The sequence below is a fragment of the Haliotis cracherodii genome, unplaced genomic scaffold (assembly GCF_022045235.1).
Source record: "Haliotis cracherodii isolate W230 unplaced genomic scaffold, xgHalCrac1.p SCAF_14, whole genome shotgun sequence".
Lineage (NCBI taxonomy): Eukaryota > Metazoa > Mollusca > Gastropoda > Lepetellida > Haliotidae > Haliotis > Haliotis cracherodii.
In genome coordinates, this window is record NW_027266269.1 from 20,994,869 (window position 1) to 21,008,082 (window position 13,214).

The 13,214-nt window shown below is 43.0% G+C and overlaps 1 protein-coding gene across 2 annotated transcripts in view; it reads right to left on the reverse strand.

The window, feature by feature from the left end:
- The window catches only part of LOC139461078 (colorectal mutant cancer protein-like), a 129,822-nt gene that overhangs the window by 83,214 nt on the left and 33,394 nt on the right, over window positions 1-13,214 (reverse strand). For both annotated transcript variants that reach the window (XM_071242593.1, XM_071242591.1), the window contains exons 2-3: window positions 10,966-11,231; window positions 7,115-7,287 (exon numbers count right to left, since the gene is read on the reverse strand). In XM_071242593.1, coding sequence (XP_071098694.1) covers window positions 7,115-7,287; window positions 10,966-11,231 — 439 coding nt within the window. The remainder of the gene's footprint in view (window positions 1-7,114; window positions 7,288-10,965; window positions 11,232-13,214) is intronic.

Consider the following 13,214-nt stretch of genomic DNA (forward strand, 5'->3'; position numbering starts at 1 on the left):
AACGTGTTTGTATTCTGCAGAAAAAAATTACATCATATCCCTTCAGCGAATTCAGGGAAATGCAGATCATAACAATTAAACTTGGACACTACAAATGTAAAATCTGAGATAAAAAACACTAGACATGATGATTTACTGATTAAACTGTATTTCCTGTTCTGATAGGCATTGTTTTATATGCAGAGATTAAGATTACCTTGTGCATTTTCTTGTAAACTAAGCCGGAAGCAGCAATCAGTTCTCAGAATCTACCAGTGCTTCGGTTAATAATTACCCAATAATATAACTTAAGAATCTTGATACAATGATTGAAAGAAGTGTATCGGAAGCTATTATTTTAGGAACAATTTATTCCAATATCATGTTATTTTAGTAGTATTTTACTATATATATATGAAATAAATTAATAACCATAGGCGTAGGTCTTTCGTACCACTGATCGCTATTGCCGGATATTTGTATGAAACAATTTTACCAATCACCGCCAATGCTCCAGTGCTTGCAATAGTGAAAACTTTATGTTGACATAATATATAGTCAAACTACAACACTTATGACTTTCAGCAAGTCAAAGTATGGTATTTATGATATATATATCCATTCTCTATCCATTAAAGTTTGTTTCAAGGCATCAATAGCGGTAATATGACCCTAGTTGCTGTAAATAACGGTGAGTTGAGCGATCTTCCGATCACTTCACATACGATTTCGCCGAAATGAATATAAACGATATTGAATGAAATTTTGAATAAAATAGATTACAAACATAAGTCCAGATATATAATGAACTCTTTTTATAACCAGACAGTGTAATTAATTACATCATTAGTTTGTGCACGGATTTGTTGACATATTTCTGGTGTTACATGCTCACAGTAATGTCTTTCTGTAGAGGGAAAAAAACATCACTACTCTTCAACCCTGTGTATAAGACGACCCCCACCTTGAAAGCCCCCTAATTTTAGGTATGAAAAACTTGCCTTATACACAGCGATATAGGGTACATTAACTCTTAATTCAACCACATTCGCTCAATCGCTTTTATTCACTCACTCTTACACTCACAAATTCAATCACTTGCGAAGAAACTCACCCACATTTTCTTTTTTGGTCTCCCTCACTCCCAACCACTCCCCCTACCCCACCCCAGAATTCCATCCTCCCTTGAAACACTCACTCTAACCCTCCCCTCCCAACCACACCCCCTACCCCACCCCAGAATTCCATCCTCCCTTGAAACACTCAGTCTAACCCTCCCCTCCCAACCACACCCCCTACCCCACCCCAGAATTCCATCCTCCCTTGAAACACTCAGTCTAACCCTCCCCTCCCAACCACACCCCCTACCCCACCCCAGAATTCCATCCTCCCTTGAAACACTCACTCTAACCCTCCCCTCCCAACCACTCCCCCCTACCCCACCCCAGAATTCCATCCTCCCTTGAAACACTCAGTCTAACCCTCCCCTCCCAACCACACCCCCTACCCCACCCCAGAATTCCATCCTCCCTTGAAACACTCACTCTAACCCTCCCCTCCCAACCACTCCCCCCAACCCCACCCCAGAATTCCATCCTCCCTTGAAACACTCAATCTAACCCTCCCCTCCCAACCACTCCCCCCTACCCCACCCCAGAATTCCATCCTCCCTTGAAACACTCACTCTAACCCTCCCCTCCCAACCACTCCCCCCAACCCCACCCCAGAATTCCATCCTCCCTTGAAACACTCAATCTAACCCTCCCCTCCCAACCACTCCCCCCCCCCCCACCCCACCCCAGAATTCCATCCACCCTTGAAACACTCACTCTAACCCTCCCCTCCCAACCACTCCCCCCTACCCCACCCCAGAATTCCATCCTCCCTTGAAACACTCACTCTTACCCTCCCCTCCCAACCACTCCCCCCTACCCCACCCCAGAATTCCATCCACCCTTGAACCACTCACTCTAACCCTCCCCTCCCAAAAACTCCCCCCCCATCCTAGAATTCTATCCACCCTTGAAACGCTCACTCCAACCCTCCCCTCCCAACCCCCCCCCCCCCCCCCCCCCCCCCCCACCCTACCCCACCCCAGAATTCCAACCACCCTTGAAACACTCACTCTAACCCTCCCCTCCCAACACCCCACCCCCCCCCACCACAGAATTCCATCCACCCTTGAAACACTCACTCTAACCCTCCCCTCCCAACCCCTCCCAACCACTCCCAAACACAGCACCCACCCCAGAATTCCATCCACCCTTGAAACACTCACTCTAACACGCCCCTCCCAACCACTCCCAAACACAGCACCCCACACCGACCAAAGAATTCCATCCACGCCTGAAACTGAAACACACACTTTAACCTTCTCCATACCTTCACAAACACAGCCCCCACCCCACCCAGAAATCCATCCACCCCTGAAATACTCACTCTAACACACCCCTCTCCATCACACCAACAACACACACACACACACACACACACACACACCCCACAACCTCCCAGTGCCCCCTTACTGAGTGCTGCATGTTATTGATCCTAGACTTGATATCCTGCAACAACATCGGCACCACTGTAATCTAATCATCTACTTCACAATTCACCAACTGGATCCATCCACTCACCCCGAGTCCGCACGAAGATAAAACTCATAAAATTCTATCTGCGGAAATTGAGAAAATATTTCATTGTATTTACCTACTTTATGAGTTTGTCATTCCACAAGTTGACCCAACTTGGCAAAAGGGCAAAGGAAGTATTCCATTATATCTGATGATAAAAACTTGTAACACTCACCTTCAGCTCGTCACCCTACAGGAAGGAGGCCACAATTCCATGTTTTCAAAGGCAAAAAATGAATTAAATATCTTCTACAAGACATTATTGTTTTTGATCCATTTACACTAATATTTCAAGGAGAACAAATATCTCCTTTGACTGAAAAAAGATTTATTTCTTGAACATGGTCAGGAAGGTATAAATCACAAACACATGATCGCTCAAAAAGTGTTGAATTGCAATATGACTTCACATTTTCGAACAAATACCATGATTTCTTCAACAGAAGTGAACTGCCATAATTTATGGTACGTAAGGACAAGGAAACAAAGCAGCTATTTCAAACAGAACATAAAAACGTTTTTTCCAGAACTATTGCCGAAACTAATCGAGTAAAATGACTCAAGATCTATGAATGATTCAAGGATTGGCTCCACTGGAACCGCCTGCGTAAGATGTACAACCTTCACAAGTCCCCCTGCGCCTCATCATTGTCACTTCAGAGATGCTATTATGTACATCTCCACGCTTCCATACACACCATCGCAAACTCTGTCCTTAATACTACTTCCCTACAACTTGCAACACTCATTTTATAAAAATGAAAGCACTGACAAGGGAAATGTAGTGAAACATTTGCTTCTTGAAGGCGAATGAGCTTCTTGTATATCACCGCTGTCCTACCAAACAGGCCCAATGCCTTTATCACTTTAGTCATACTACTCTCTGATGACTAACAAAGCTTAATGGTATTGATACTACTTCCTTACAACTTGTTACACTCATTGAACCACAATGAAACCCCAAGGGAGGAAAATGTACTCTTGGTGGAAATGAGGACATCATTGCTGTTTGGCTGAAAAGGCACCAGGCCTGTATTATAGTACGTTATTCTCTAATTGGCTAACATGCTTACTGTCATTTATACTACTTCCCTACAACTTGCAACACCGAAACCCCCATAAGAGGAAAATGTACTAAAACAATTTGCTTCCTGGAGGAGATGAGGATATCACTGCTGTTTGGCTGAAAAGGCACTAGGCCTGTATCAAAGAACGTTATTCTCTAGTTGGCTAACATGCTTAGTGTCATTTACAGATGTACAAACTGTACAGAAAGCTGCTTGTTGGAGAGGAATGGTGACTTTGAGGCCACTGTTGCTCTGCTGAACAGCCTCAAAGGGGAAGTGTACAGGAATTATATTCTTAGAGGGATTGTTCTTCTAAAAGTAGCATGAAGTGCTGTGACCATATTCCCTAGACTGAGCATGGCATCCTTTGTTTGTTTGTTTGTTTGTTGGTTGGTTTCACTCCACATTGAGCAAAAACCTGATGGCAGTCTGTAAATAATCAGGTTAGGTTGAGGGTTTGGGTTAGAGACTTACTCTACCCCAGAATGATGGCAGCATCTCCTGTAAAATGAGGACATCTGCGATGATTCCACAATCAGCTACATACTCCCCGGTCTAGGCCTCATAGTAGGGTACCGAGATTTATCTCGCTTTTATTTCCCATAGATGGAATCAACCTCACCTTAGTCGCCAATGTTGCAGCATATAAACTTCCAGGTCTTGTAATGGGATTAGAACTACAGACCTTCTGATCAAAGGTCAGATGCCACGTCCACATGACCAAAGAGGTTAACCCTGTCATGTATCTGACAAGACAAAGATTTCATCTGTGGGATGTCTCCACACCGTATTCCAAACAGGGTGTACGATACTATCATTTATCATCCAAAACTGGCTCCCACAGGAGATATCGCTGCAATGAAATTACATCACAATGCTTTGCAGACCATTGTGACATCAATGGTTACCATGACGTCACAATCAAATGACATCACTAATGGCTCTGCTACTGAAGCTGTTAGCAGTACTTTTTACACTGAAAACACTGCTAATTACTGTCTACAAATTGAAAAAGTTGGAAGAATGAAGCCTCGGAATTTTTCCACTTTTATCAACTCGTGTTGATATATCTGATATCAAAAGACACTCGGGTGAGATTCTCTATTCGCACAATGATGTAATAGAGGTAGGTATTTGCAAGAATTATTATATCACTTTACTTCAGATGACATTCATCATCCAAACCAGGAGACGAAACACAGACTTAAAATGGCCCTTTTATCAAGTAAGTATCTTAAACTACTACAAGAAGAGAACTGATAAGATCCGGGGTAGAATAGGTCTTCAGCAAATCACGCTTGCCGTAACAGGCGACTTAGAGTCATAAGAGGCGACTAACGGAATCGGGTGATCAGCTTCACTGACCAGGTTGATGCATGTCATTGTATCCAAATTGCGTGGATCGATGCTCATGATGTCAATCACAGGATTGTCTGTTCCAGACACGATTATTACAGACCGCCGTGATATAGCTTAAATATTGCTGAGTGCGGCCTCAAAATAACTTGAAGAAGAAGATGCAGAAAGAGTCACCTTACTTCCAGTTAAATGAGATGGCTAACCCATGTTTCAACATGAAGCCAAGGATGTGCTGTCTATCAAAACTGAAATATCCTCTATCTGTGAGGAGCCAAGACGATCCCGAGTGCATGGAGTTTATCATTACCTTTTCCCATACTCCGGTAATCAGCTGACACTAAAAATATCATAAATCGGATGTAAAAAGACAGCTTGATTTTTATATCAGTAATTACAGGTAACCTGATCTGTCTGCAGGCAAGTGTTGAGGTGAGGTGAAATGGGGTTTAACGTCGCGTCCAAGATTATTGCACTTATATAGCGACATGCATGTACGTGTGTGTGTATGTGTGGCTGCTTGTACTAGTCCGGACTGATGCCGATTTATAGTGCTAGCACACTGAGATACCATGCCGCAGTTTAACATGAATATCCCACTCAGACACAGTATACTGACTCCGAGTCGACCAGTCCTTGTTTTAGCCCCTTAATGCCGAGGGTAACAACAAGTACCATCTTTAAACATCTTTTGGTATGTCGCAGTCGGGGATCGAACCCCGGACCTTCCGCTCTCCGGGCAGACGCTCTACCACTAGACCACGGAGGCGGTCGCAGGCAGGTGTTGCTATTCATATAGAGGTGTTGGGTCAGTCTCAGGGGGTTGTGTCATTCTCATTTAGTAATAAGGTTCAGTCAGAAAACGTGTTGGGTCATCCTCGTTTAGTTTTGTTTGTTTGTTTGTTGTCTTGTAATGGGATTCGAACTACAGACCTTCTGATCAAAGGTCAGATGCCATGTCCACATAACCAAAGATTGGTTGGTTTGTTGTTTAACACCGCACTCAGCAATATTCCAGCTATATGACGGCAGACTGGACCAGACAATCCAGTGATTGATATCATGAGCATCCATCCACGCAAATGGGATATGATGACATGCATCTACCAAGTGAGCAAGGATGACCACCCAATCCCGTTAGTCGCCTCTTACGAGTATAGTCATCTCTTACGACAAGAATAGGTTGCTGAAGACCTATTGTAACCCGGATCTTCATGGGACTAGTAGGTTAAGTCTGAAGTGGGTGAGTGAATGTTTAATGCTTGAGTTAATGATCTAGTCACCTCTTTCCACAAGCATAGGTTGCTGGGGGTCTATATTCTTACCCAGAATCCCCACCGGTTTGATACAAGTTGGCATCCATCATTTGAATAACAAGTGTGAGGTATTGGAGATATATTTTGACCTAAAATCCCCACAAGGGGCTCTACCTCACACACATGCTTGTGAGTGAGCTGCAATTTACAAAGCTTCAAATAATATCTCAGTATGTCAAATATTCTATTTTGAAAATTAGGGCTGAGCCTAAAATAAATTTCAACCCTTTTGCTGCACATATCACTCAAACAATCCTAAACAAAGTGTTGCTGGTCCCCCCAAAACTTTGACTTCTCCATTCAGAGAATAAAAAGCTGAATGTCTTGCAGCAAAAGAATTGTGCCTCAGACAAAACTGTCCATGTGACCTCATCCTTTGTGACCCCAGGCAAAGAGGTGAGGTGAGGTGAAAGGGGGGTTAATGTCGCTTTCAAGATTATTGCACTCATAAGCGAGGTCTATGTGTACGAGTGTCTGTGTGTGTGTGGCTGCTTGGTCAAATCCGGGCTAATGCCAGTTTTACAGTGCTAGCCCATTGCAATGCCATGTCACAGTTTAACATGAATACCCCACACAGACACAGTACAGAGACTCCAAGCCAACAAGTCCTTGTTTTATCCTCCTAATTTCAAGTGAGAGGCAGGGAAACAACAAGTACCATTTTTAACGTCTTTTGTATGGAGCTGCCGGGAATTGAACCAACGACCCAAGAAGACGCTCTATCGGCTAGACCACAGAGGCGGACCTCAGACCAAGAAACACTTACCCTATTGGCCAGTTCGAGGAAGTTTCCAGCAGCTGAGCAACTTTCCGTCATGTGCTTGATGGTGCCAGGATCATGTGACTCCATCAGCTTCGACAGACTGGCCGGCTCCGGGCTACAAAGATCTCTGGCCCCGCTGTCATAGTCCACACTTTCTGGTTTACCAGAATGGGCACCTTCAGAAACAAAGAAACAGTTGAGAGTTGGTTGCAGTTATCTGAGATGAGAATGAGTGAGTGAGTCAATCTAGTTTTACACGACCCAGTTTTATTCTATCACAGCAGTGGTCCCCAATTGTTACTGAAAGAAAAGGGGATCAGGGGGACATTTTGGCAGCCAATATGGATACTGTCGTGGTAATCCCTGGGTTGGTTGGTTGGTTGGTTGGTTGGTTGGTTGGGTAACACTGCACTCAGCAATATTCCAGCTATATGACGTCGGTCTGTAAATAATCAAGTCTGGACCAGACAATCCAGTGATTAATATCATGAACATCGATCCACGCAGTTGGGATCGATGACATGCATCAACCAAATCAGCGAGCCTGACCATCCAATCTCGTTAGTCGCTCTTACAACAAGCATAGTCGCCTTTTACAGTGAGTATAGGTTGCTGAAGATCTAGTCAACCCCGGATCTTCACGGGTCGGTAATCCCTGGGTAGAATAGGTCTCCTTGCTCATCACCCTATGGGATCGGTGATAGAATGGGTCCCCAATACCTCATGCTTGCCTCCCAATCCCCCACCCTGCCCCCGATTGGGATCTGTTGCAGAAGACGTCCCCCAGTTTACCTATTGGAGGATTGGGTGATCAAAATGTGTCCTACTAAACAGAGGTCAGATCTTTGTTCATGCTATCAACCACTAGCCCAGATCTGACTAACAGAAGGTAGTCATGATTTAGTTGAAATATTGATAATTGTGTTAAAACAACACCACTCTCCTCCAAAATATTATCTTTCAACTGACCATCATTATTGAAAGTTGCTGACTTTTTCTGGCCTATCGTCTTTAACAAGGAATAATATTTATCAAGAAGTCTCAACAAACAACAATCACCTGTATGTACAAGTCCTGCTACCTCCAAATATTGTTCTCCAGTTTCACACAACTTGAATAATAAACAGCCCTCATGTATGTTAAGCAATTTACAAAAAGACCACAAAAATGCCAACACTGACTCTCTCGGCCCTAAATATGCCCATAATCATGGTGGGAAACAGTACGGCTCAGAAATATATAACTCCGGAACATAATTACCTTTAAACCAGTTTGATGTACGTGCCCGCAGTGCCCTCGCGTAAAAGTCGGAATTGCGTAATCTATCTTACCCGTCACTAATTGGCCCCCATGGTTCTTCAAAAAGTAGGAATTTAATTTTGTCTGGTTTTTGTTACCATGGCAAGTAATACTAAAGGGCTTAACGGATAAAAATGCCACAAAGCTCTTCTTCAGAGCGGTACATTCCTCCGTGCATCATGTGGGTTCTCTAACTGAATCACCTTGAACATGGGCAGAAATAGTTTATATGATCATAAATTTTAGTTGTAGGCATTCCCCCCTGACATTAAATATATTCCTGGAATCTCAACTTGATGAGTGAAGGAGTGAGTGACTGGTTTCACATCTCCGTGAGCGCCATCACAGTTATATCAGACACGTTCCATCTCATCATAACAGTTTCTGCATTACTCCATAGCCAAGTGACTGGTTTCACACCTTCGTGAGCGCCATCACAGTTATATCACAGACACATTCCATCATATCATAACAGTTCCTGCATTATTCTGTGGACATGTGAGTGACTGGTTTCACACCTTCGTGAGCGCCATCAGAGTTATATCACAGACACATTCCATCATATCATAACAGTTCCTGCATTATTCTGTGGACATGTGAGTGACTGGTTTCACACCTTCGTGAGCGCCATCAGAGTCAATCACAGACACATTCCATCATATCATAACAGTTCCTGCATTATTCCGTAGACAAGTGAGTGACTGTTCCACACCTTCGTGAGCGCCATCACAGTAATATCACAGACACGTTCCATCATAACATAACAGTTCCTGCATTACCCCGTAGCCAAGTGACTGGTTTCACACCTTCGTGAGCGCCATCACAGTTATGTCACAGACACATTCCATCATATCATAACAGTTCCTGCATTATTCCGAGCCAAGTGAGTTACTGGTTTCACACCTTCTTGAGCGCCATCACAGTTTTATAACAGACACATTCCATCTCATCATAACAGTTCCTGCATTATTCCGTAGCCAAGTGACTGGTTTCACACCTTCGTGAGTGAGCACCATCACAGTTATGTCACAGACATGTTCCATCATATCATAACAGTTCCTGAATTATTCCGAGCCAAGTGAGTGACTGGTTTCACACCTTCGTGAGCGCCATCACAGTTATATCACAGACACGTTCCATCATATCATAACAGTTCCTGCATTATTCCGAGCCAAGTGAGTGACTGGTTTCACACCTTCGTGAGCGCCATCACAGTTATATCAGACACGTTCCATCATATCATAACAGTTCCTGCATTATTCCGTAGCCAAGTGACTGGTTTCACACCTTCGTGAGCACCATTACAGTTATATCACAGACATGTTCCATCATATCATAACAGTTCCTGCATTACCCCGTAGCCAAGTGACTGGTTTCACACCTTCGTGAGCACCATCACAGTTATATCACAGACACGTTTCATCATATCATAACAGTCCCTGCATTATTCCATAGCCAAGTGAGTGACTGTTTTCACACCTTCGTGAGCACCATCACAGTTATATCACAGACACGTTCTATCATATCATAACAGTCCCTGCATTATTCCGTAGCCAAAAATTATATAAATTTCTGTAAGTTTGATAATTCTGAACGTAATTCTGCAAACTTTTAAGCTTAGTTTTCTTGAATTTCCTAGTTTTGTGCCTGTTTTTCAAGTATATTTTTAGACAAAGGTATACTATACCATAAACATTCATGGCACCACACCATGGAGCCAAGTCACCCTTTAAGCCCTGCTTGCAAGGACTGTTTGGACAAGAGGCTGACACAATCTCAAGGTTGATACATGGGCACCACACCATGGAGCCAAGTCCCCCTTTAAGCCCTGCTTGCAAGGACTGTATGGACAAGAGGCTGACACAATCTCAAGGTGGATACATGGGCACCACACCATGGAGCCAAGTCCCCCTTTAAGCCCTGCTAGCCAGGACTGTTTGGACAAGAGACAGACACAATCTCTTGGTGGGTACATGGGCACCACACCATGGAGCCAAGTCACCCTTTAAGCCTTGCTAGCCAGGACTGTTTGGACAAGAGACTGACACAATCTCTTGGTGGGTACATGGGCACCACACCATGGAGCCAAGTCCCCCTTTAAGCCCTGCTTGCCAGGACTGTATGGACAAGAGGCTGACACAATCTCAAGGTGGATACATGGGCACCACACCATGGAGCCAAGTCCCCCTTTAAGCCCTGCTAGCCAGGACTGTTTGGACAAGAGACAGACACAATCTCTTGGTGGGTACATGGGCACCACACCATGGAGCCAAGTCACCCTTTAAGCCTTGCTAGCCAGGACTGTTTGGACAAGAGACTGACACAATCTCTTGGTGGGTACATGGGCACCACACCATGGAGCCAAGTCCCCCTTTAAGCCCTGCTTGCCAGGACTGTATGGACAAGGGACTGACACAATCTCAAAGCAGAGTTAAGACAGATTAACCATCCGATTTTACCGATGTATGAAACACATGTTGCTTCTACTGACCTTCCTTCATGACACTATTTCAAAGACAAAATCAAACAGAATGTGTTGGAGCAAGTTTTCTTACCTATACTATCACTACTCATTGTAGGCCAGGATGTAATATTCTGTGTTGTTGTAACTTGAAACCCACTTGTGTCAGAGTCGATTCCAGTATCATCAGCAGCATTGCCTATGTATGGACATTGTTCGGCCTCCAGCATGACGCGCGAGCGACACCGGAGAAAGTCGCTGAAGGAGATCTGACACCTGGTGTTCACCCCTAGCTGGGCCATGATCTCCTGTGCCGAGTCCTCCATGTTCAGCTGGCTGCACATGTAAATGAAGTCATCTCTGAAACAACAACAGGGCCATCATGAGTCAGTGTTTGTATGTATGTTTGTTTGTTTGTGTATCAATGGTTTGTTGTTGAACACTGCACTCAGCAAAATGACAGCAGCCTGTAAATAATCGAGTCCAGACCAGACAACCCAGTGATTCGTATTATGAACAACGATCCATGCCATCGGGGAATGTCATCTGTCTTACAGACCCTGAAACAAATATATCCATTACAGCCCATGCAAGTCTATAATGTAGGGCAAGTCTAGATTACTGCAGTATCATCTGAAAATGAAGAAAGTCTCTGGGCTCCTTTTTATTATATTTCATAACTATAATTTATCAACTGTTTTTTCTGCAAAATATGTTTATTTAAGAGACTAGATGTCAGTCTATTAGTGAATGATGACATGCCTTAAAACAAGTAAAAAAACCTGACCACCGATCCAAGAGAGAAAACTAAAACAGGAACCCAACTCAAGTCTAGAATGATTTGGCAAGTCTAGAAATTAGGCATTGTTCTAGGCTCCATTTGGATTTCATTTTTTATGTTGTAGATATATATTTCTTACTGAGGACATTATTTCTGAAACTAAATGTTTGTCTTCCCAATCATCATTGTCATCTCTTATGACCAGCATAGTTTGATAGGGACCTATGCTAACCCCAAGTCACAAAGGGTCGAATAAAATCTTTAATCAAGATATTGCCAAATGTTTAACATTCTAATCAGGGACCAATAATTGTATATTCTGAAAGGATCACTATTTGTCCCCCCGACAGTAGACCGGAAATAATATATATACATCTATATTGGCTTCCATCATTGGAGACCCGTGAAGATCCGGGGTAGAATAGGTCTTCAGCAACCCATTCTTGTCGTAAAAGACAACTATGCTTCTCGTAAGAGGAATCTAAAGGAATCGGGTAGTCAGGCTTGCTGCCATGGTTGATGCATGTCATCAATCCCAATTGCGTGGATCGATGTTCATGATGTCAATCACTGGATTGTCTGGTCCAGACACAATTATTGACAGACCGCTGGTCATATAGTTGGAATATTGCTGAGTGCAGCGTTAAACAAAAACAAACAAACTTCATTAATTGGCCATGGTCTTTAGATTGATGATCAAACTGGTTTCATGAATTGGTCATGCTGGGACTCAAACTCGGATCTTTAGAGTGACAATCAAACACATTAACAACTCAGCTACCAATGGTCATCCTCCTGCATGACCACCAGCTGTTCCAGACCACACGGCATGGACACACGCTGGGTTAATTCACAATACACACTCAACAGACCATCTCAAATCAGAACAACAGCCTGTTGACATCTCTCAAAACTAACAATGGTTTAATTACAGGTAAAAAAAACTATTTTATGAGGGGAGTTTTGTTGCAAGAATCAATCACACATCAATCAGCTTGTCCCACCTGTGCTATTATTCCATGGCTTATTTCTTTCCCATTTGGATTCAAAGAATCTTTACTGAATTAATTTCAGTTGTATTTTCCAAAAAGTCAATGTTGTCAGGTATCAATTTTCATTTGCCATGTTATTAAATCAATAAGTGTCATGAGCCTTTCATTATAAGACTATGAAACATAATGCCTCTATTTGTGTTCATGATTCATAGGGCAAACAGAAGGACTGGGGTGAAATACAAAAACGGAATTTCAAATTACATTTGGTTTAGTTTAGGGAAACTTTTAGCCATTGAAAAGCTTCATCCGACTTTGAAAGAAGTAGCAAATTACAGCGAGGGAAAGAAATGGCTCGACTGAGGACTGACATAATTTGGGGTTCACTGAATGGTGAATCAAGAAAGCAAAAAACAATCTGCACAAATTTGCGTAGGGGATTCAGATTTGCATTCACTGACTTAAAAACAATCTCTTACACCATCCATACTTAGCTCGTTAACACAATTATCCAAGATAGAATAAAGGTCTGATTTATTGCTGAGAATATTTCTTTTCAATACGAAAAGC